The following is a 24,018-nucleotide window of genomic DNA, read 5'->3' on the forward strand; positions in this document are numbered from 1 at the left end:
TTTTTAAAAACTGAGCACCAACATGAAGTCTGAATGAAAAATGTACCCTGAGCAACATGGCTTTCAACAACGACGTGACTACGGCAGCTCAGCCAATTTTCCCAAAAGCAATCAGCTGAACTTCCGATACAATGCCCAACCCTGGCACCCACCTCGAACTGGATTCGCGGAGACGGCCATGCTGAAGCACGGAAGTTGCCGGACTGATGTTAGGAGTCGCACAGCGAGACGTGCTCAGATCGCACTGATCCAGTAATTTGAGCAGCTCCTCCTCAGTGGGACCACCTGCGTCTTCGGGAAACACACCCTCATTACCATCACTTCTGTCAGAAGCTCACCCTGTGCCGAACAGCTGCCCACACGGAACCTACCCTTCTCCTCGCTTTTGTTCACCATATCCATGGCGGTGGTCAGGTCCCACATCTGAATGCTGCCGTTCGTGTGGCCCGTGAACAAGTAGCGCCGGGGCCGGGAGCCCATCCTGCTCGACCCCTCACATTCTCTCACGGTGAATGACGATATTGTTGTGCAGTCAACAGCCTGGATCTCACAGATCCTGCAAAAGACAGTCGTATATATATATAGCTGTAAATCACGGGCAACACCTAACACTTTGTAAGTCAGATTTTTGAAATCAATTGCTTCCTTATGAGTGCTCTATATATGTAAGACATTTAAAATGTTCAAGGCAAGTCGACAGAAATAAAATTCAAGACTTGTATGAGTGTGGAGAAAAGGTGCTTATAAAACAATAATTTAAATAACTGAAATAATGCAAATAATTTAAGTCAACCTTAAAAGAAAAACAGAAAGAACCTTGATGGGAATTGAGTAATTCTTTAAAAGGAAGTTATAAAACTAAAATGGCAGAAAGAAACAAAGCAACTAGGCATGAAACTAGAAGACCTTGAGAAGTCATTAAAATTTATGTGCAGGGACACCTGGGTGGCTTAGTCAGTGAAGTGGCTGTCTTTGGCTCAGGTCATGAGCCCAGCGTCCTGGGATCGAGCCCTGCATCAGGCTCCCTGCTCAGCGGGAAGCCTACTTCTCCCTCTGACCCTCACCCTGCTTGTGTTCCCCCTCTTGCTGTCTCTCTCTCTGCCAAATACGTAAATAAAGAAAATCTTTAAATAAAATTTATGTGCAAATTATAAGTCTGAAACCAGAAAAAAATGTATAGCTGTATGGAGAAGTCTAAGTAGCATCCTCCATTAGGATAATATTCTTAACTTTTCTGAAGCATTTTTGTAACTCTTTCATTGATTTTCATAAAGGATAAAAGAACCTAAGAACAATTATCCACATCTGACAAATGAGGAAACCAAGGAATAATGTCAGCAAATGATTTGCCAGTCATTTAAGAGTTGACTGAATTGCCCTTGATTGAATTATTTCTCCCAGACTACTTCAAAACAGACGGGGCTTATAAAAAAAAAAATTAAGAACAATTAGTACCAGGCAAATGTAAGGTCAAAAAGTAAAGGAGGAAGGGGAAATACAATCCTTATCAATGTAAGAAACATAAAAATAGAATATGAAGCAGCTGAGCTTCCTAGCAGGCAGGGCAAAAAGTGATGACAGGGGAGAGGGGTTAACTACTGGATGCCCACGTACAGTGATAGAGGCTATCCTAGTCTCACTCCCAATCTAAGGGAAAAGTTTTCAATATTTCACCATTGAGTATAAAGTTTACTGTAATTGTTTTTATAAGTATTATTTTCAGATTTAAAAAATCTGTCCTTTTAAGCACTCAGATTCCTTTTTTAAAAATCATAAATGGGTGAACTATCAATGTTTTTCTGTGTTTATCGAGATGATCACAATTTTTCTTAATATAGTGAATTATATTTATTTTTAATAACACCTGTAAATTGACATAAAATATTTTTAAAATCTAGATTACTGTTTACATTTAAAATAAACTATAATGAAACACTATAAACCTAAGTGCTTGAAAACAAACATGATTTTGCTTTTTGTTTTTCCTATGGGCTAGATTCCTCAGAATTACTGCTTCCTTTAAAATGTTGACAAGGTTTGCTCCCTGCCCACTTTCAATAAAACCTGATTTCATTTTACTTCTCACTGTTAATAATCTGAACTGTCTGAACTGTCTTTAAACAAAACCTTTGCTTCACATTAGCTTCCTAAAGGGTTGATTTCCTATTTAATTCTACGAAGTATTTCAGATTATTTTTATAAACATACCTTTTCCACTGGAATTGTAATGTAAAAATTATGAAATTTGTTTTGTTATGCAGAGATTATGATTGATTATAACACACTGCTACTGTTTAAAGTGATAGAAGAGGGGGGGCCTGGGTGGCACCGTCGGCTGAGCTTGCGACTCTTGGCTTAGGCTCAGGCCTGGTCTCGGGGTCGTGATCGAGTCCCGTGTCAGGCTCCACACTCCAGTGTGGAGTCTACTTGGGTTTCTCTCTCCCTCTCCCTCTTCCCCGCCCCACTCCTGCTTGATCTCTCTCGCTAAAATAAGTAAATAAATCTTTAAAGTATCAGAAGAGGGAGGACACTAGAATTGAACAAGGATATGAAATACTACATCGTTAGAGGACGTTATGCAGCAGTTTTAATAAAGGTTTGGCAGCATCTTCACTGAATATGCAGAGAACACAATAAATCACAATGATTTATAACATTTCTCAAGATAATAATTTAACTTCTAACTACATTACAGGCTTCTAACACATTTTCTTTAAAAAAAACAAGGTGACAAAAAGATAGTTTAGTATATAAAAATCATTTTCTGGGATCAATTAACAACTGCTGATGACTACATGCAATGGACTTTGATGGAGAGAAAATATATCTCCAAGAGATTATTCATTAAAATATCAGAGACCAAACGCTGAAGGGTAACAGTATCAGTAGCATTTCTAACATTAATATGAAAATCCATAACCTTCTTAATGACTACTAATAGGAATTCTACCTTTTTTACTTGCTTGCATGCAAAAGATCTTATGCTTTTAAAGAAGAGAAATGTACAACTCAATCTGTTTGAAGCTATATGTAATAATTTAAAAGAAGTCAAATTTCACTCAAATGGAAAAGGAAGGGGAAAATAACTTCTATTGTGCATCTGTTAGTGTCAGGGACCACGCAAGATATGTCATGTTTTTAACTCATTCTATCTTATGACATCCTGCCAAGGTAGGTGAACTTTATTTTATAAAGAAACTGGGGGCTCAGAGAAACAAAGTAACAAGTTGAATTTACACAGCTAGTAAGAGCAAGTACCAGAATGAGAATTTAGTTCAGCTGTCTGCCATCAAATTCATGGCTTCCTGATCTCTCACTTGTCCTTCTTAACTGTCCACAGCATCAGTGAAAATCTTAAATAAATGCTAGAGGATAAGGCCTAAACACTCTGTCTTAATCTTAAGCTAAAACAATCACAAGATAATGACTAGATTTCTTTTTTCAACAATTTGTTTCTGGTAGTACTCTTTCATCAGTATGCCAAATTATTTAACAGGTTCCTTAAGACGAAAGTGACTTCTGACTATAAACACCTCTACAGTAAAGTTTTACCTTTTCCCAGTCGATGAGAGTCTTACAAACAGTTTGTTGGTGATGGGAACAACCTTCTGGATAAACACCTGTTGATCATCTCGCTCTCCAAAAGGCCCTTGGTCAGAACACAGACAACGTCAAAACAAGTTAACTGAAATTCAGTCGGTTTCACTGAACAAAAGGAACGTTAATATCAATACCAAAGGGGGAAAAAGAAGGATTTTTCCATGCTATCACTACATGACTATAGTGATATGCACTGTACTGTGCATTCCATGTCCAAGCCAGACACAGAATGAAGGACTGCAAGTACTCCAACTTGCATTACACCTTTTTGAAAAATACATTAATATTTCAAGTTATATTTTATGCACTAAGGCCATTAAAGCTGACGGCATTAATTTGCATAAGACTATACATTAAGTAAGAGTACTAGAATGAGACTTGTTAAAATATAGGCTCTACATCGTTATCTTTGAGAATGTGCTCAGTTTGTTATAACTTCAGAAAAAGGATATATAAGTAAAATTATGTATTACAGATTTTTCTTTTTGTAAGGCCACATATTTATTTATATATATTATATATTTATTTATATATATTTATTTCTCTTAAAGAAATAAAGTACAACTTCATTAATTTTAATCAAAAGCCTGTTGCATCCTGCAAGGTTTTCAATTTAAAAAAAAAAAAGATTTGGGGCGCCTGGGTGGCTCAGTTGTTGAGCAACTGCCTTCGGCTCAGGTCATGGTCCCAGAGTCCTGGGATCGAGCCCCGCGTCGGGCTCCCTGCTCCGCAGGAGGCCTGCTTCTCCCTCTCCCACTCCCCCTGCTTGTGTTCCCTCTCTCGCTGTGTCTCTCTCTGTCAAATAAATAAATAAAATCTTTAAAAAAAAAAAAAAAAAAGATTCAATTATTTTTACTTGATTGTACTTGGCAAGGCAGGTAAATAGCTCATGTATTTTAGAAAGATTCTGAGCAATATAAAAAAAAAGTGTTTCAGGGAAAACTTAAACATAAAATTCTAGTAATTCTCATTATCATACTCATTAGCTAAAATAATACCAACTCATTATTCACAAAAAGTATGTGATGTATGACATAATTTTACCTTACATGAATCATACCTAATTAATAAATGAAACATCTTTATTAGCTAGCAAATACCTACACTATGCTTACTATGTGCCACAGTAAATGCTTTGCAAGTAACTCATTTTAATCATCATGACAACTACATAAGGGATACACTATTATTATCTTCATTTTATAGATGAGAAAAGTAAGGCATCAAGAGATTAGTGAACCGAAGATCTCATAGGTCCTGCCTAATGGAACTGGAGTTCACACCCAAGATGTGGGAAAATGATCTGTCTCTGTGAAGACCGTGCATGTGTGTGTGTGAGAGAGAGAGAATCCATATGCACATGTGTCATACGGTGTCACGAGGGACAAATCACACCAACTTCATATACTTTTTGCTAAAATCACAGCCTTGTGATATATCATTTCCTGAAAGCCATTATGATGACGTCAAGACAAGTGCCGGCCCTTTTCTAGCTTCAAATTTTATTTTCAGATTATCAGCAATAAGAGGAAAAAAAATTTCAAGTGTCAAATGTGCACAGCTATCACAGCTTTTAATTATAAACTAAAGTGGTTAGCATCTGGAGACATCATTTAAATAAGGAAATGATAAATAGATGAAAACTTTGCTCTCAACTTTTTAAACAAAAAATGCTGTAATCTGAATTTATAGAACTAAGTAAGAAACACACTGAATTTGTTTTAAATGAGTTTCAAAATTAAAGTGAAAAATTTTATATTTGAGAGTCAGTTTTAGGTTTCTACTACAGTTAACATACTACTTCTGGGTTGCCCATAAAGTATTTGAAAATGCCCCCAAATTATCTCACCCACCTATGTCGTTTCCAGAGGAATAGCTTCCATGACTTTCTGTCTCCTCCAGAGACAGTATCTTGAACGACGCTAAAGGAGTAGAACCTGGCTGAGTAGAGATCATTCCTCTGAATCGTGTTACCGTCCATGTCCGGACATGATTATTATCTGCACACACTAGGAAAGAAAACAAAAAAAGTTGTTAAATATAGATTATAAAAGCACCAACAAAATCACTTTTATAAACACATTTTAACTTTTTAACTATGATCTATCTTAAATAGATCACAGCATATTTTGAGTGGCAAATGACATACTTATCCTATAATTATGCTTAATCTGTACCTGGCCAACAAAACTGAAAGAACTGATTACAGTTTACCTTGCTACAAATATAAGACATGTAAGTAAATCCATGGGTCCTTATAAAAGTAGCCTGTAGAATATAAATGTAAAAAAGGTAAAAAAAAAAAAAAAGTGTATGCAAGAGAAAAGATGCTGAATATTATTCTGTTCTGTGGCTAAACTACATAGTAAATGAGTTGCCTAGTTTATTTTTTTCAATCACTGAAACTGCTTATGTTAAATATTAAACAACCTAGATCAGGAGTTATTGAAAATTTACTGGTACAAATTACTTGGCAAAAAGCTTGTATCACCCATTCCTAGTTATATTAGGGAAAATTAAAATAAAGAACTATTTTTATGTAAACTAAAAGAGTCTGCATTTAAGAAACATACTCCAACTAGCTTCTTTTTTAATGTAAATAATTTTAAGTGGATATATATTGAGGTATCTAACAAGTACCCCACCTCTGTTGTTTTTTGATCTGAGTAACTACTCCTTTAGAAAATATAAACTGGGCGCCTGGGTGGCTCAGTAGTTAAGCGTCTGCCTTCGGCTCAGGTCATGATCCCAGGTCCTGGGATCGAGCCCCGCATCAGGCTCCCTGCTCAGCGGGAAGCCTGCTTCTCCCTCTCCCACTCCCCCTGCTTGTATTCCCTCTCTTGCTGTGTCTCTGTCACTGTCAAATAAATAAATAAAAATCTTTAAAAAAGAAAATATAAACCAACTGGTATTATTAATGTAAAACAATGTACTTTTGTGGCATGCCTTATTTAAAAAATGTACTTTTGTGGCATTCCTTTTTAATGGAAAAGTGCAACTTATTTGGATTCCAGAGAATGTGCTATTATTAGCAATGAGCTATGAACTCACCAGTAAATACTAAGAAAGTATCCAAACTTTCTTAAACACACACCTTTCCTACTGGGTAAATTGCCATAGTTGCAAATTTTAAACAAAACTTTAGAAATTTAATTTTAACAAATAGCAATAAAAATTCAAAGTACACAGGTGTTTACTTATGTAACAAAATTCTCATGTCTCAGGATGCCGGTTTCTGGTGAAAAAGGAGACATTTAGTTCTTCGCTGTTTAATCAGCTTCATGGAAAATAATTTCCTGATTTCACTATTAAGCTTACTAGGATTCAGAAAAATACCTTAAAGAGAAAAGAAAATACCTCAAACACTTTAAGTGATTCAGTAGGCAATTATTGCTATATTGTTAAAATTAATCACTTAAGTTTTTAAGACATGAAAACTAACACTATCAGAAAAAGAATGTTGTTACATACATGTTGATATCCACCAGGTGGCAGAATAATGTAACTCAGTAAACATTAAAATACTCTAGATTTTTAGCTCAACTGGACATTTTTCTTGACGAATTTATTTAAATTTCAATCCTGCATGAAGTATTTGATGTTAAAATGCACATTTCACTATGCAGTTCTCTGGCACCTTATCCTGAAATAACATCATCACCACCAAAATAATAGCAATTACTACTGAGTCTAAGTATGGTCATTTAAACATCACAATAACCTTGCAAAACAGTCTTATTTTCTCACAGGATCCAATTACCTAATTTTACAAAATATTTATTCAGCATCTTTTATGTGTCAAGAAGTACGGTAAGTGTTGAGAACAGAGTAAGAACTTCTGTTACTGTAAAATTTACATTCCAGAAGAGAGAGACAGATGACAAAAAAGCAAACAAAACAACATGATCCAGTGATAAGTCTATGAAGAAAACAAATCGAGATGGTGACAGAGAAGTGACCTGGATAGAGGTTTGACTAATTGAGACAGGGTGGCCTCACTGAGGAGGTACTAGAAATGGACCTGAATGACAAAAAGGCAGCCAAACAAATATCTAGGGGTGAAACATTTCAAATAAAAAGAAGTGCAGGGCGCCTGGGTGGCTCAGTTGGTTAAGCGACTGCCTTCGGCTCAGGTCATGATCCCAGGGTCCTGGGATCGAGTCCCACATCGGGCTCCCTGCTCTGCAGGGAGCCTGCTTCTCCCTCTCCCACTCCCCCGGCTTGTGTTCCCTCTCTCGCTGTGTCTCTGTCAAATAAATAAATAAAATCTTTAAAAAAAAAAAAAAATTTAAAAAAAAAAAAAAAAAAAAAAAAGAAGTGCAAAAGTTCTGAGGCATTTTTAAGAAATCAAAAAGCCAAAGGGCTAGGGTGTTGTGAGCAATACGAAAAGTGACGTGAAGGGTAGAGAGGAAAAGAGGCTTGAAAAGACAGGACCCATAACTGGAAAAACCCTATTAGTTTATTTATCCTGCATTTAATCAGAAGCCATCGGGAATCAGATACAGTTTACATTTTTAAAAGATATTTCTGGCTCTATGTACCATAAGGAACATGTACCATAGACAGGCAAGAGAGAAACAGGCAAAAAACTTGAGCTCAGTGATGTAGGGGAGAAATGATAAAACTACCGGGTTGGGCAGCAATGGACACCGAGTGATCAGATTTGTGACATACATTGAAGCAGAGCTAAAAGGACTTACTGACGGATTACGTTTGTGGGGATGAGAGAAAGGGAGGAACCAAGAGTGGTTCCTAGGTCCTCAGCTTGAGGAAATGAGCACATGGTGATATTGTATACTAAGAGGGCTTCTGAGAGAAATATCAAAAGTACTATTTATCCAGGTTAATTTTGACGTGTCTATACAACCAGAGACAGACACTAGACACACAAGTTTGGAACTCTGCGAATGGTCACAGGTGGAGAAAAAGTCTGGGGGTCACTGGCATATAGACGGTAACACTCAAGTCACCAGGAAAACTACAGACAAAGAAGAATGGAGAATCGAGGAAAGAGCGCTGAGGCAATCCAACACTTAGTAACTGTGCAAAAGAGGAGGAACCAGCAAGAGCGTGACAAAGACTCTTCAGTGAGGCAGGTGAGTTGCTGTATGAAAACCTAAAGAGGAGACGGATTGTTTCAGGGGGGCATAATTATACTCAAAACCATTTGACTTTATACTCAATTAGGTATCAATAAAAGCACATCCATCCACCCACCCACCTACCCATCCATCCATGGACAAGGTACTTCAGCTCCATTTAGTGTTTACTCAGACTAGAGATTAGTGAAAGATGCATCACCTTTTAATATTATGTCATCTTCATATAAACAAACTTGATAGATGAAAATGATGCTTATAAAAAGTTTAAGTTAGGCAGGAACTAATCTACAAAAGATCTAATGTAAAAGCAGCTCTACCGATACACCGGACTCAAAATAAAATTAAAGCCTTTTAGAAATCTTCACATACAATGAACCTCATCAATGGAATTTTATTGTGTGATCATCATACTTTGTGTGTCACACTCATTAAGCTTAAAAATCTGTATCATTTAAGTATCTAATTAGTATCTACACTTTCTGGTCTTATCAGTACCTAACATTTTTAAAAAATTTAATGATTGGGCGCCTGGGTGGCTCAGTTGGTTAAGCGACTGCCTTCGGCTCAGGTCATGATCCTCGAGTCCCGAGATCGAGTCCCGCATCCGGCTCCCTGCTCGGCAGGGAGTCTGCTTCTCCCTCTGACCTTCCCCCCTCTCATGCTCTCTATCTCACTGTCTCTCAAATGAATAAATAAAATCTTTAAAAAAAAATAAAAAAATTAAAACTAAAAAATAAATTAAAAAACTTAATGATTAAGGAACAACAAACACACAAAAATGTAATTTTCTTCAAATAATGTCTTTAGTTTTTAATATTTTTAGAAAATGATCAAACAACAAATATACCCATAAACCTACAACTTTAGTTTTATTTAAACCTTAAGACAATACAACCAAATTTATATTAAATTCATACTTCGTAAACTTCTCTAAATCTGCCATGAGAACAAAATACTAGAATAGAGAGTAAATAAAAGCTCCAGTCAACTCTTTCCTAAATTTATGTGTACTACAACCAGGCAAAATAAAAAAAAAAAATTTTTAGAAGACAACCATAACATTTCTTCAGTTATTAAACTTTTCTACCATTTCTTCTAATATGTTTTTCTAACACAATGCAGTGCTTTTCTATTCTTTCCATTTGTAGGAGTCTAGAAAACGACCCATAAGGCAACAAGGTTTTACGGGGGGCCGCCCTCCTCACCAGGACTTTACCTGACACCAGATGCTTCTCGGACAGCATGATTTTTGTAACAGGACTTCGGTGAACTGTGAAAGTCTGAAAGAGCTGCGGGCCCGAGCCCACCGTCTCCGGGTGCTGCACGATCACCCGCACTGCGCCAGAACTCGTACCGTAGGCGATCTCAATCCAGTTACCAGAGACACCTACACGAGGTCAGAAGTTGAAAGGGGGCACATCAGAGGACGACAGAAAGCTGCCCTGGGAGAAACGCTTTCCTGAGCCCCAAATCCAGCCCGGCACAGACACCGTATTAAAATCATGATTTCCTTTACGAGTCCTTTCCCAGCCCGCCCTCCCAGATAGACTTGTGCAGCCCTCCCCTGGGCTGTCTGTTAGGGTCTATCACAGCAACTGCAACACCCACTCCTCTATTTCCAAGTCTCTCTCCACTTGTTACTGACAGAGACTGAATCACAACCACCTCATGGAGTGCAGGAGACATGGCAGGTCCTCAATAAATGTTTAAAGAATTAGTAAATCTGACATGCTAAGAATGCCACCGACGTAACACAGTATTTCTAAAGCAATATTCCATTATCACTTCTGGCCTAGAAAACCCATGTGTTCTACTTTTACTTGTGCTATATTACTGATTCTTTCTTGAATGCTCACGTATATACTATTTAATAGATTCAAAATACTTAGCTCTGAAACAAATACACCCATGACGTTGCTTACATCATACTTACCTATGGTGTCTCTTCTAATTATGCACAGCTCACTGGGTCAAGTTCACCTGTGGCTTTTTTTTTTAAGACCAGTGTCCAGACTCCATTACATATTTAAAGATAGAATGGAGTTCAGTGACCATTATACTTAAAAAGGTTCAGAGAGAACCATTTAGCTTTAATAGTTATTTTTCCTGATTCACCTGAAAATACTTGAATCAAAAGAGAAAGAGCAACCCACAGGAAACACTTCTAACCTAAAAAGTGACCCCATTCTCCCCCTGCCACTGCAAGTTTTTTTCCTCCCTTTTTAATTAGATTGAAAAGAAATGCACATCTCATTCTGGAACAGAGGGCAGCAAACTTTCTGTAAAAGGCTAGATGGCAAATATTTCAAACTTTCCATGCCATACTGTCTGTCGTAACCACTCAACTCTGTCAACTGATTCACAAAAGCAGCCAATATGTAAGACCATCAATAAAAAGAGCAGTTTGTGGACCCACTTTAGCACAAGATAGCTGAAATCCTACTATAATATTACTCAAAATCATCTGCATACATTAGAATATTTCACACTGAAGATGATTTCCTTCAATTAATTCGATAAAGTGATGATTTTATAGAAGGACCACATTCAAATATATTAATATTGCTGGACCCATGTTACTATTTCCTATAATTCCTTTCATTATAGATAAACTTTAAATTTCCCATTTATGTTTTATCTTTCAATCTAGAATGTAAAAATATAAAAAATACAAAAATTCTTAATAAAATTTCATTGCAATGGCCTTGGAAAGACCATGAAAGCTACAGATACTACACTTTCAAAAAAAAATGTCTTTTCCCATAACAAATTAAAAGTTTCCCAAGGAAGTAAGGCAATTTCCAAAAGAGACTAACAGTCTGAAAGCTTTCTCACTTTTGGTTAAAAAAGCAAAAAGCTCCTAATTTCAAAACAAAACCAGCTACGGTAAATAGGAAGGTAAATGTACAGATTTTTTTTTTAATTTTAGTTAATACTGTCATGTTTTACTTAAATATAACTCAGAAGAGGAAAAGTTCTGATTTCCCACCTCAACTTATCCTTGTTTATTGGTCATGTTTGGCTTCAATACATAACCAAATATAAACTTCAGACTGAGAGATGATATCTTTCAAACTACAGTTCTCAAAAAGAAAGGACTGGATTAGTTTTACCACAATAGACCAATAAACAAACATATATTCTCAAAAAAAGGTAAAGAATTTATAAGAATTTTGCCAGGTACTAACTTGTTTTGGGTGTGAGGTAAACACTCAGCGCAGTAATGGCATCATTTGAAGGATCATGATAAAGCTCAGTTACAAGAAGATCATTATCCTTCATTCGCAAAGGAAACTTCTGCATATCTAAAAAATAAAAATTTTAAATAATATATATACTTTTAAAGATTTTATTTATTCATTCGAGACAAAGAGATAGAGAGAGAGAGAGAGCATGAGCAGGTGGAGAGGCAGAGGGAGAGGGAGAAGCAGGCTCCCCGCTGAGCCAGGAGCCCGACGTGGGGCTCGAGCCCAGGACCCCGGGATCATGACCGGAGCCAAAGGCAGACGTTTAACCATCTGAGCCACCCAGGCGCCCCCAAAATTTTAAATAATATTAAAATAGTATATCTATCTAAAATTTAAAAAAGTAATATTTTATTTTTAAAAAATCGTATTAAGTAGGATCAGGCTAAATGTCCACAGCCTTACCTATGTAATATATCGATCCATTGTTACATCCCAGTAGAAGGAATGAGCCAGCAGTATCATAACTCGTTATGGGAACAACATCTTGAACCTGATGTAGGAAGATTATTATTAGATGTTAGATATTAATTATCATTTATATTTCCTGATCAACTTCCTCAAAATTTTGACTCTTCTAACTAAAACAAAACAAAACAAAAAACTCACTAGGGGTGCCTGGCTAAGTCAGTAAAGCATGGAACTCAATCTTGGTAGCATGAGTTCAAGCCCCACACTGGGTGTGGAGATTACCTAAGGAAATTAAATAAAAAAAACCTAACTAATATCTAAATAGGACTTAGAAAATTACTTTCTTTACACACAAACACACTCCACAGGGAACTCTGAAGAACTACCAATATAGTTCCTTTTCTTTTAAAAATTTTATTTATTTATTTATTAAAGAGGGAGCAAGCTCGCACAGCAGAGGGAGAGGGAGAAGCAAGCTCCCCATTAGCAGAGAGGGAGCCTGAAGGGGAAGGCGGGGGGGGGGCGGGGGACGGACTCAATCCCAGGACCCTGGGATCACGACCTGAGCCGAAGGCAGACACTTAACAGTCTGATCCGCCCAGGTGCCCCCAATATAGTTCCTTTTAAAGTTTAAAAAAAAAAAAAATGCTATTTCCGGGGCGCCTGGGTGGCTCAGTTGTTAGGTGTCTGCCTTCGGCTCAGGTCATGATCCCAGGGTCCTGGGATCGAGCCCCGCATCGGGCTCCCTGCTCCACGGGAAGCCTGCTTCTCCCTCTCCCGCTCCCCCTGCTTGTGTTCCCTCTCTCGCTGTGTCTCTCTCTGTCAAATAAATAAAATCTTTAAAATAAACAAACAAACAAATAAATAAAATGTTATTCCCACAGCAGCACTTTCCTTTCAGAATTCCAATGGATTATGTCTTTTCTCTGCACATGACTGTGAGCTCACAGAATACATTAAAACTGAAGGCCTAATCTGACTAGGTTCCTTTCCCCTTCTCTCTCCTCGGAGAGATTAAATGGCCTCTGCCCAAACCCACACAGTAGGGACGGCGTTACAGCTAGAAAACCGATGACCGCCAAACAGCACCTGCTCCCCGGATAATTCACCACCGTGTCTTTGACAAATGGTATTATTCTCTATCTCCATTCCTTCCGCTGAAGACCTTACCTCCGTTTCCTAGGAAATGGCAAGACAAAAAAGTCCCTTTGAACTTTTGTTTTTTCCAAGTACTAGAATAAAAACATCAGCTTTCCAAGCAAATCTGTCTAGTTAACAATCAATAACTGCCTGTATTTGTGCTACAGGAAAAGCAAAGGGCACAGTTCTACTACAAAACAGAGTAACAAACAAACAAACAATGTTTTGTAGAGCAGCGGCTGTTACGTAAGATCAAACTGCATCTTCCCTATGCAGAGCCGGGCCAGAGATGCCTGTGAAACTTCAGAGGCGACGTTTAAGTGAACTGTTTCCCGCGTATCAGGTACCGGCCCAGAGAACGAGTAACTGGACACATGAGGGATGTGAGATATCACACTTGCTCCATAAGAGCTCAGAAACTTGAGGGCGAGAAAGAAACCTGAGAGCAAGAGAGGGGAAAAAAAGACAATCACAGTGTGATGGGCACTAAAATAGAGTGCGCGGTACCATCAGAGAGGAGGGAGGATTCCCCGCTCAGTCCCATGTGGGGAGAAGGGCAAAGATCAAGGAAAATTCAGAAAGGAGGTAAAGCTTGAAAATCGAACAAGTCAAGCATGAGTTAGGTAGGGGAAGGGCATGTCTTGACAGAACACCGGGCATATCAGCGCCCCCATCTGGGTCCCTTTTCTAAATAAAAGGAACACATTTAACCAAAAGCTGAAACTTGGAAGTAATGATTCCTATAAAGCTGCCGACACATGACCCTCGCTTCCACGTGAACCTTTTGGTGTCAGACATAGAAACAGTGCAAAGATTCAATTACCAGCCCCCCGCGCTGACCCCAGGTCTGGCTTCTGTTTCATCAGAACCAGCAAGTTTTGTAGCAGGGCGACACTGAGAGATTCTCAGTCATATGAGTGAAGACGTCTGAAGAACGGAGGGAAGGCGACTTCAGCACCAAGGACCAGTTTTCTCATGCCAAGTTCATTTCTGTGGTTCTAGCACTCCAGAAGGAGCTTCAACTGCTAGCACAGAATCTTCAGAATAGGAGGATGGGGACAGATAAGGGCATGAGATTCCTCTCCCTTCAGATCCCCTTTTCAATGAAAGAGGCAGTAGCCTGCAGCATCCCACGGCACATCTAAGACAAACATCTCTACCGTTTGTTCTCCGGGAAGATGGGCTCTACATTAGAGCCTTCCTACTTCTCTTTCTGCCACCCTTGACCCAAATCCCGCTCTTCCTTCACGCCTACCCCTCAGTACAAGAAGAAGAGAGAAAGCAGAGGATGAGTAAGGTTACAGAGGAGCCAGGACTGAGTTCTCTCCTAGCAGAGGCGAGAGCCGGTCATTCTGTGGCCTCCTCTTCTTTACCCTAACAACTTCACACGGAGACCCTGAGAAACTGTACTAATTCGGGTATTTGGCGGAGTCGTGATGGGTCACAAATCTATAATGAAAGTGGATTTTCTCTCTTAAGGTGGCACACAGTGATTATCATTATGTCTTATGTGCAAAATTAAACGATATACAATTTGAAAATAATCAGTCTAAAAAAAAAAAAATCAATCTATGTTCCCAAGCAATACAAGGCCCCCAAGTCTTTCAACCAGTCTCTACCTACATAATCACCATTTTTAACAGCATGTTTTAAACCTCATCCATTACTTATTAAATAATCACTTATTTAGATTTACCAGCCTATCAATTTCTTTGCTGATGTTTATTTCATTCCAGTCCTTCCCCTTCGAAGTATAAATAAATATCCTTCTTATCAAAGGGCATTTCTTTTATTTTAAGATTATTTATTTATTTAAAGGGAGAACAGGAGCAGGGGGAGGGACAGAGGGGAAAAGACAGAGGGGGGGCGAGGCATACTCCCCACTGAGCAGGGGAGCCCGATGGGGGCGGCGGGCTAGATATCAGATCCTGAGATTATGACCTGAGCCAAAATTAAGACATGGACGTATAACCGAATGAGCCACCTATGCACCCCAAAGAGTATTTCTTTAGTGGCCTTTTCATTGAAGACTGTTTACATTTAAACAAAAAAAAGAACAAAAAACTGAAACATCTCTTTAAAAAAATCATTTTTCTTTTCTCTTACCCAAATCAGATACAGTGATTTTATAAAATTTTCATTAAAATCTTAATGAGGGGCTCCTGGATGATGCAGTCGGTTAAGCGTCTGCCTTCGGCTCAGGTCATGGTTTCCCCTCTCCCTCCGTCCCTCTCCCCCCTCCTGCTCTCTCTCTCATTCACTCTCTCTCTCTCAAATAAATAAATAAAATCTTAAAAAAAATTTTTTTTAAAAAGTAAAGTAAAATAAAATCCTACTGAAGCTGTCCTAGGGAGCCTGGGTGGCTCGGTCAGTTAAGCGTCTGACTCTTGATTCTGGCTGAGGTCCTGATCTCAGGGTTCTATGATGGAGCCCTGCATGGGGCTCCACACTGGGTGTGGAGCCTGCTTAAGATCCTCTTCCTCTCCCTCTGCCCCCCCCCGCAACAATTTCACAACAGCTTGTAGAACTTACACACACACACTCTCTCTCTCTCTTACTCATCTGATTGACATATTTCAAATCCATCTTGATCATACAACAGTTGTCCTGTGGACTTTGTGCGTTACTCGTGGGCAGAACCTTTGCTGAAGGCCAGCTCAGCACCTACTCAACCAGTGCCAGATGTCACAGGGGTCAGCCGCGGGTCCAAAGTGTCCGGTGAGATCTGCATGTCAGACGCTGAGCTTTCATTACATACCATCTCTGCTCTGCACTACAAAGGCATTCATCTAGCTGCTCTGTAAGGCCTGTTTGCTGCATGAATGCTCAACTTTCCCAAGGTCTTCCTGAAATGTAGTAACAAACCTACTTTGTCAGATACGGTTTTCAACTCATGCGTATAACCAAACAAGCAGCGGGTTATACAGGGAACTAAAACCTTAAGAATAAAGGACACTCTGAGGATGCTGGTACAGTTTTTAGGATCCCAAAGATACGAAACCTTTTATACGTAGTTTTGAGAACACTGGTAAAAAAACCAAAAAGGTAATAAAGAAGCATGTTCCTTCAGGAACCCAAATTTACCCGAGTGGTTTTACACAGAGCATAGCTTCCCCCACCCACAGAAAGCTCAGACTTGACATAATTAGTCAAATAACATATCTGAAAGCAGACCTTCCGTTAATCATTAAGATTCACATTCCTCTTTACAGAAATATCACCAGCTGAAGAATCCCTCTGATCAACTTTCTTCTACCTACGCTTCAGATCCACAGATCTGCACTCCTTTTCCTACACTCCTCGGCCCATCACTTTGTGGTGACAACCAATGTACCTTTCCCCGTGCCTATATGAAAGGCCCACTCTAGCTAACATTTTTTTTTTCTACAAACAGGACTTCGATCCCTCATCTAACATAAAACCTAATTTTCTCTGATTCTAACCCCTTTCACTGGAAGTCTTTCATTCTCTCACCATCAGCCCCGAATCCTCACGGGTCATTAAGATTGAAAGAATGCTGCTGCACAAGCTCAACTGTCATCATGACATTCAACCATTTATTTCTACCCAGGCTGAAACTTCCAGATCAAGCCATCACCTCTGAGGATCTGGGCATCTGGATCGCAATTTACTTTTATCTTACTCTCCACTACTCTCCTGGCACCTTAATGTGCATACCGATCATCCTTACAGTCTGCTGAGTCCTATATCCAATACTTTCAATTACAAGTCAGTTCTACATTACGATCACTGAAAACTGTCCCAACTCCAAAACCTTAAATTAAGACTCTGACTACAACTTCCTATCTTCCCAACAATTCTCATTCCTTTCAAGTCATCAATCTGCTTCAACATCCCCCCAGGCCCGACGTCCCTGCATCCTGCTCTGTCTACCTGGCACCTCCTCGCTTCTTGATCTCACAATTTCCACTCCTTTGCATTTTTATGTTTTCTCATCCCGTGGTGTGTCATATCTACCTTACTACATCTCCAATCCTGGATCAGGCTGTAACCGTGTTCCTCTCTTGCTCCTGTTCTCGGCACTGAGCACTAATGGAGAAACTCACTTAGTTCTATCACCCAAGTCCACTACAAACGTACAATTTCTCATCTCTGCAATCCCTGATACACAGTGCCACTGTCTTTCTCTTCCTCTGAATTTATGTTTATTAATTTATTGATTTATTAATAAATCCCTCTGAATTTATTCCTTTCTTACTCTTCTGTCAGAGGAAGAAGTGTCTCTGGTCTCTGTTAGGCAAACCCCTCTAAACTGTTTAGATCTCACATACTCCTCTAACTTTCATGGGACTAGAAATCATGTCCATTCTTTCACTCTTCATGTGCTTTCTCTGACAACTCCCCTCTCCGCCTACAAGCATGCTTAAGCTTCTCCCATCCTAGAGAAAAACATAAAATAAAGCACCGAACATCTTTATCACAATCTAGCCTCAATCCTTAAGCTATCACTTTGTTTCCCTGCTTTCCTTCCCCAAACTTCTTGAAAGGTAACTCTGATTTTGCTGTCTCTAATCTCTGATCTTTTAATTCCTCAGTTCCCACAATCTGGCTTTCTCCAACCAAAACCTAATTATTTGCAAATCAAATCCTAGACTAATGTCATTTCTCAATCATATCACATATGTCCCTCTGTGGTTTCCTATCTTGTTCCCATAACTGCTAATGTCTCCCAGAGTTCTTTTTCTTCCTACGTACATCCACTTAACAGAAAACCTCATCAATTCTTATTTTTCAGGTACCACAGAAGTGTTGTGGTTTCCAAACACTTCTTCCTAGCCCTTTCTTCGCTCCTAAATTCCAAAGGGGTACTCCCAAATGTGTACTAACACCCGTGCTCAGACACCCACAGGAATATCAAACATATATAATCAATCTAATTATTCCTCATACTGTCCCCCACTGTATCTGCTTCTCTTCCTACGTTCCCTGTCAGTTTATTACTATCCGCCTGACTGTCGAAACTAGGAATCCAAAACTAGAAATACATCTCATCTCTCTCTCCTTCTTTAATTTTCCATACCCAAACCAGGTATCAATCCTGTAATCTGAGGAAGGTTTATGAAGTGTTTTTCAAATAGTCTCATCTTTGCCATCTCTACCACCGCTGTCTGTAGTCAAATCTCTCCGCTTCATTGCTGCATTACTCCCCTCATTCTCCAGTCCAGCTTTCATACTGGTTACCCCTGTAGCTTCCTAAAACATGGCTCTCATCACATCACTCTCTGCTTACAGTCCTTTAACTTTTCCTCTCTCCTTCAGAATTAGGTACTAACCCTTTTATACTCTTCTTGTTCCTCTCAAGTACTTGAGATCATTTAGCTTGCTATCTTCTCTGAACAGGCTCTGTATTTTCATACAGATCTGCACTGCACTCAGGAAATGAAGTCTGCCTGGACTACTATTCCCGAAACATGGAACTTAAGACATTAGAAATGTCAAACCATAGTTAAATACTCACTCATTTTCCAAAGTAACTTAAAACTCTTGAAAACATAATCAAATCTGTATCTAGAAGTAAATTACTACTACAAATAAATACAATATTCTGTGTAATCAAAAACAGAAACAAAACAATGGGCAGAGGATCTGAGTAGACATTTCTCCAAAGAAGACATACGGACGGCCAACAGGTATGCTCAACATCACTCATCATCAGGGAAATGCAAATCAAAACCACAATGAGTTATCACCTCACATCTGTTAGAATTAGCTGTTATCAAAAAGACAAGAAATAACAAGTGTTGGCAAGGATGTGGAGAAAGGGGCCCCTCGTGCATTGTTGGAGAAGGTAAATTGGTACAGCCACTATGGAAAATAGTAAGGAGGTTTCTCAAAAGATTAAAAATAGAATTACTGTATGATCCAGCAATTCCACTTCTGGGTATGTATCTGAAGTAAATGAAAACAGTAACTCAAAAAGATATCTGCCCTCTATGTTCACTGCAGCATTATTTAAAATAGCCAAGATAAGGGAACAACCTAAGTGTCCATCAATGGATGAAAAGATAAAGAACATGTAGTGTATATATATATACACACACATATACACACACACACAATGGAATATTACTCAACCACCAAAAAAAGAAATCATGTCATTTACAATAATATGAATGGAACTTGAGGGCATTATGCCTAATGAAATAAGTCAGACAGAGAAAGACAAATTCCTATGATCTCACTTATGTGGAACCTAAAGACAAATAAGCAAACAAAACAAAACAAAATAAAAACCAACCAATAGATAAAACAGACTGGTAGCTGCCAGAGGCAGGGGGTGGAGGGTGAGCCAAATGGGTGAAGGGAGTCAAAAGATACAAATTGCCCAAAAAAAAAAAAAAAAAAAAAAAGTCAGTGCCTGGCTGGCTCAGTCCATAGAGCATGGGACTCTTGAGCTCAAGCCCCACATTGGGCATGGAGCCTACTTAAAAAAAAAAAAAAAGACACAAACTTCCAGTTATAAAATAAGTCATGGGGATGTAATGTACAGTATGACAAGTATAGTTAATATTGTATTGTATATGTGAAAGTTGCTAAGAGAATAAATCTTAAAAATTCTCATTGCAAGAAAGAAAAAAACCATCTAACTGAATATGGTGAAAGATGTTAACTAGACTTACAGTGATCATTTTGCAATATACACAAATTACCAAATCATTATGCTGTACATCTGAAACTAATATAATGTATGTCAATTATACCTCAATAAAAAATAAGTAAAACAGACACTATGAATTCCACAAAAATAAAGCAAATATATAACGAGCATGAGTTTCTGAAACACTTTCAGTTCTGTAATACGCTTTAGTTAAAACTAACCTGCCAGTGCTGAGTGACAGCATTCCACACTCCCACTTTCCCTGTATGACTCGTAGCCACCAACTGGTTCCCAATAAAGAAGAGAGCATCTACGGGAACGCCAAGGCTGAACACTCCTTAAATGATAATAAAAAATAAAGAGGTTAAACAGTCACTATCTTTAGAGTTAATCAAAATCCAGATTAGAAACATTGTGAAGGTGACTAATTTAAACTTGTTTTCATTTCCATAAGTTACATGCTAGACACTTTGGGGACCAAAAATAAGAAACCCAGTAAGCTCTTAAGCAGCTTGCACCACTCCTAACACAGATAAAATCTGCCCTAAGGAATCTCACACTGATAAAACACTGTATTATCTGAAGCTGTGGTTCCCACGCTTGGGTGACCAACAAAATAACCAGGTAGATTTACAGTGAGCAAAATAAAAAGAACCCTAAGATTCATCCCAGGCCTGCTAAATCAAAAAAACCCACTACATTTTTATAAAATCTATAGGAGATTTAGCTACAGCTTGCTAATGAACTGGGTATCTGGGAACCACTGATCTGAAGACACAGACTTGGCAGCCTCAACTATCTATAGAATGTTTCTAGAAATCTGGACACACATACACACACAAACAGAAAGAAAAAAAAGCAGCAAGAAATCCTACTAAAAAAAAACAAACATTTCAGGCCTTTACTCAGAAATTATTTTAAACTCCTTGTTTCCCAGCACTGCAGATCTCAATTTAATTCATTCAAAAGGCATTATATTAGGCCATTGGATTAAACAACATGAGAAGACAGGATATTACTAGGTACTTATGGTTTAAAAGAGAAAAAATGCAAACAACCAATTATAACATAATCCAACAACAGCTGAAGGATGCACAAGGTCAAGCAACATCCAGAGGAGTAAAGGGAGTTAAGAAAAAGGGGGTTGAGGATATTTATTAGAAAAGAAGCCATCTGAGTTGAGTTTTTTTTAAAGGCAAACAGTTCATCAAATGAGGGTCAGGAATGGGCAAGCCCAGGGAACCGAAGAAAGGGGAAGACGGGATGTAGGTGAAGGAGGTTGTAAGGAGCAAATATCCCACATTAATAGCAAAAGACCCAAGAATATTTAAAGGAGAGAATTCTAGGGTCACCTTGGTATGGCATTATGGCCCTTCGTAGTTGTTTCTGGACAATATATAATAGTAAAACATTATGCATAAGGCTTTGAAGACTCATGGGAAGAAACAAACCAATTAATTCCAACTGCAGCATGTATTAAAAGCATAAGCCAGAAAAGATAACCGATTTCTTTTGACTCTTACACCAGTGCAGGGTATTTCTCTTTCTGTTCAGAACTTTACTACACACAAGACAAAACTAGCAGCAATAAAAAACACCTTGAAAATTCTTAACCAGGAGCACCTGGCTGGCTCAGTCAGAGGACTGTGACTCTTGGTATCAGGCTTCTAAGTTTGAGCTCTGTGTTGGGTGCAGAGATTACTTAAAAATAAAATCTTATTAAAAAAAAAAAAAATTCTTAATCTTGAAAAAGCCAGGACCCTAGCAGGAGGAAAAATGATATATACTGGGAAAAAGGGGGGGGGGGGGGGAGGGGGGGTGAGTACTGCTAAGAATGTTTTCTATATATATTTTTTATGCATTTATACACATGAATATACCATCTCAGTCCAACCGGTCAACCAAAAAAAAAAAAAAAACACAACCCCCCCGAAGAAAAAAATAAAACACAACACACTCACAAGAAGCTAATAAACTCTTTGACCAGATTGGCTGAGAAATAAACCTGCCACTTCAGAGCAGAAAAGCATCATTTCACACGCAATTTTAGGAAGCCTTTTAATTTTGATACCAAACAATGGTTCAGAACACGTGAAACCAACTGTATTCAGGACTTTGGCCCACGTGAAAGGTAGAAATAAAAACAAGAAAACCAACTAACATCTAACATTACTCTAGAGAAGGATGAGGTTCTGGGAAATCAAGGAAGACATTCTGAATGATCTCAAGAAATGTAAAGTGTCACTCCTACTTAGGCTCAACCATCTTGGCCACTATCCACAGGGAAGACATGGTATAAGTAATGACAAGTTCCTGTCTTCGGGGACCCTGTCAGCGGAATATTGCTGATGGCAGCAATCCCGCAGCACTCCCTTATATAAGTGATAATGAAAGGAGCTCAACCCCTGGAAGAGCTCTATCACGGACATACCAGCCCTAGCAATTTTCTTTGGATGGTGTTGTCAAGTCCTGAAGAACATTTGTAATAATAAATGGTTTCTTTTACTGGACGTGAACAAATTACTATGTACCATCTCCTAACGTAGCTGCCTACCACACTGGCCTCTGAAAACAAAGCAAGGCACAAAATCTCCTTCACTTACGGGTATGTTACAAGCGGCTACTTGAAAAAAGGGGGAAAAAAAAAATCACCACTTATTTTCTCTCTGTACAATTACTAGTGTATCATAATTTGAAAATTTTAACGTTAAAAGTTTTTTTCTAAAGTTGTTAGGGAGGACTTCCACGGCCAGTCACGATGGAATAAAAACAGCATCAGATTATTCCTTATGGGGCAACAACAAACTGGCCCAAGTACATTAGCAGCTGTTTTAGACACTGGACAACAGGCAGCAGAAGACTGCAAGACGGGAAATGGCCAAAAGAAGCCCTGCATTCACCCACAGGGAGGTGAAACTCAAGTGCAGACCGACGATCTCCCTTAATGGAAGAGATGGAGGTCAGAGAGGTCAGAGTGCGCCGCTGCTGAGGTGATGAGAACGCGTGAGCAAGTTCGAAGGAAGGGGGCAACTGCACCAGGATGGGGGGGGATGGCACAGAAGTTGCACAGGGGACACCAAAAATGTCTCCAGACATTTCCACATGCCCCCCTGGGGGTTTCCTATGCCTTGGCAGAAGCCGGACTGCCCCTGGGCAGGGGAAGCATCCCCGCAAAACAGAAGAGATAGGCTGTCACAGGACAGAGTGTTGAGTGGAGATAAGAGAGATTACAGGGGTAGACGCCAGCAGTTCCAGCTCAGGAGGAGTGGAGAACCCTGCTGAACCCCTCAGCTGTTCCTCAGTAAAGACTCCAAAAACGTAACACTTTAGGAATAAGGACCACACCCTTGAAAAGGATGCCAAGCCCTAAAATAAAAAATAAAGCAGAGGGAGGCTACCTCCCCTTCACAAAGCATAACACCATGCCTAGCAGGATCAAGAAGATCCTCCCGTAATTTAACTGCCTGCAGGACAAAATTCACTTTTTGTTTTTTAAAAGATTTTATTTATTTGAGAGAGAGAGAATGAGAGATAGAGAGCACGAGAGGGAAGAGGGTCAGAGGGAGAAGCAGACTCCCTGCCGAGCAGGGAGCCTGATGCGGGACTCGATCCCAGGACTCCAGGATCATGACCTGAATCGAAGGCAGTCGCTTAACCAACTGAGCCACCCAGGCGCCCAAAATTCACATATTTTAAAGGAAGACAACATCCCATGTCCCCTACATAATGTATTATGCATATGTCCAGCATATAATCAAAACTTCCTAGACATGTAAAGCAGAAAAATGTGACCCAAAATAAAACTATGACATGATCCAGATACTGGAATTAAAGTAAAAAAATAATGAAACAGCTATAATGAATTTATTAGATTTAATAAAAAGTACTCCATAATGAGTAA

At 38.9% G+C, this 24,018-nt stretch overlaps 1 protein-coding gene across 4 annotated transcripts in view; it reads right to left on the reverse strand.

Annotated features, from left to right (window-relative positions):
* The window catches only part of KCTD3 (potassium channel tetramerization domain containing 3), a 49,831-nt gene that overhangs the window by 2,383 nt on the left and 23,430 nt on the right, over positions 1-24,018 (reverse strand). For 2 of the 4 annotated variants that reach the window (XM_044915902.1, XM_044915901.1), the window contains 8 exons: positions 20,339-20,454; positions 12,353-12,440; positions 11,891-12,007; positions 9,919-10,089; positions 5,454-5,609; positions 3,553-3,649; positions 372-556; positions 153-291 (listed from right to left, as the gene is read on the reverse strand). In XM_044915902.1, coding sequence (XP_044771837.1) covers positions 153-291; positions 372-556; positions 3,553-3,649; positions 5,454-5,609; positions 9,919-10,089; positions 11,891-12,007; positions 12,353-12,440; positions 20,339-20,454 — 1,069 coding nt within the window. The remainder of the gene's footprint in view (positions 1-152; positions 292-371; positions 557-3,552; positions 3,650-5,453; positions 5,610-9,918; positions 10,090-11,890; positions 12,008-12,352; positions 12,441-20,338; positions 20,455-24,018) is intronic. The other 2 variants (XM_044915900.1, XM_021698408.2) reach the window with 1 other exon arrangement.

This window comes from Neomonachus schauinslandi, chromosome 6 (genome assembly GCF_002201575.2).
Source record: "Neomonachus schauinslandi chromosome 6, ASM220157v2, whole genome shotgun sequence".
Classification (NCBI taxonomy): domain Eukaryota; kingdom Metazoa; phylum Chordata; class Mammalia; order Carnivora; family Phocidae; genus Neomonachus; species Neomonachus schauinslandi.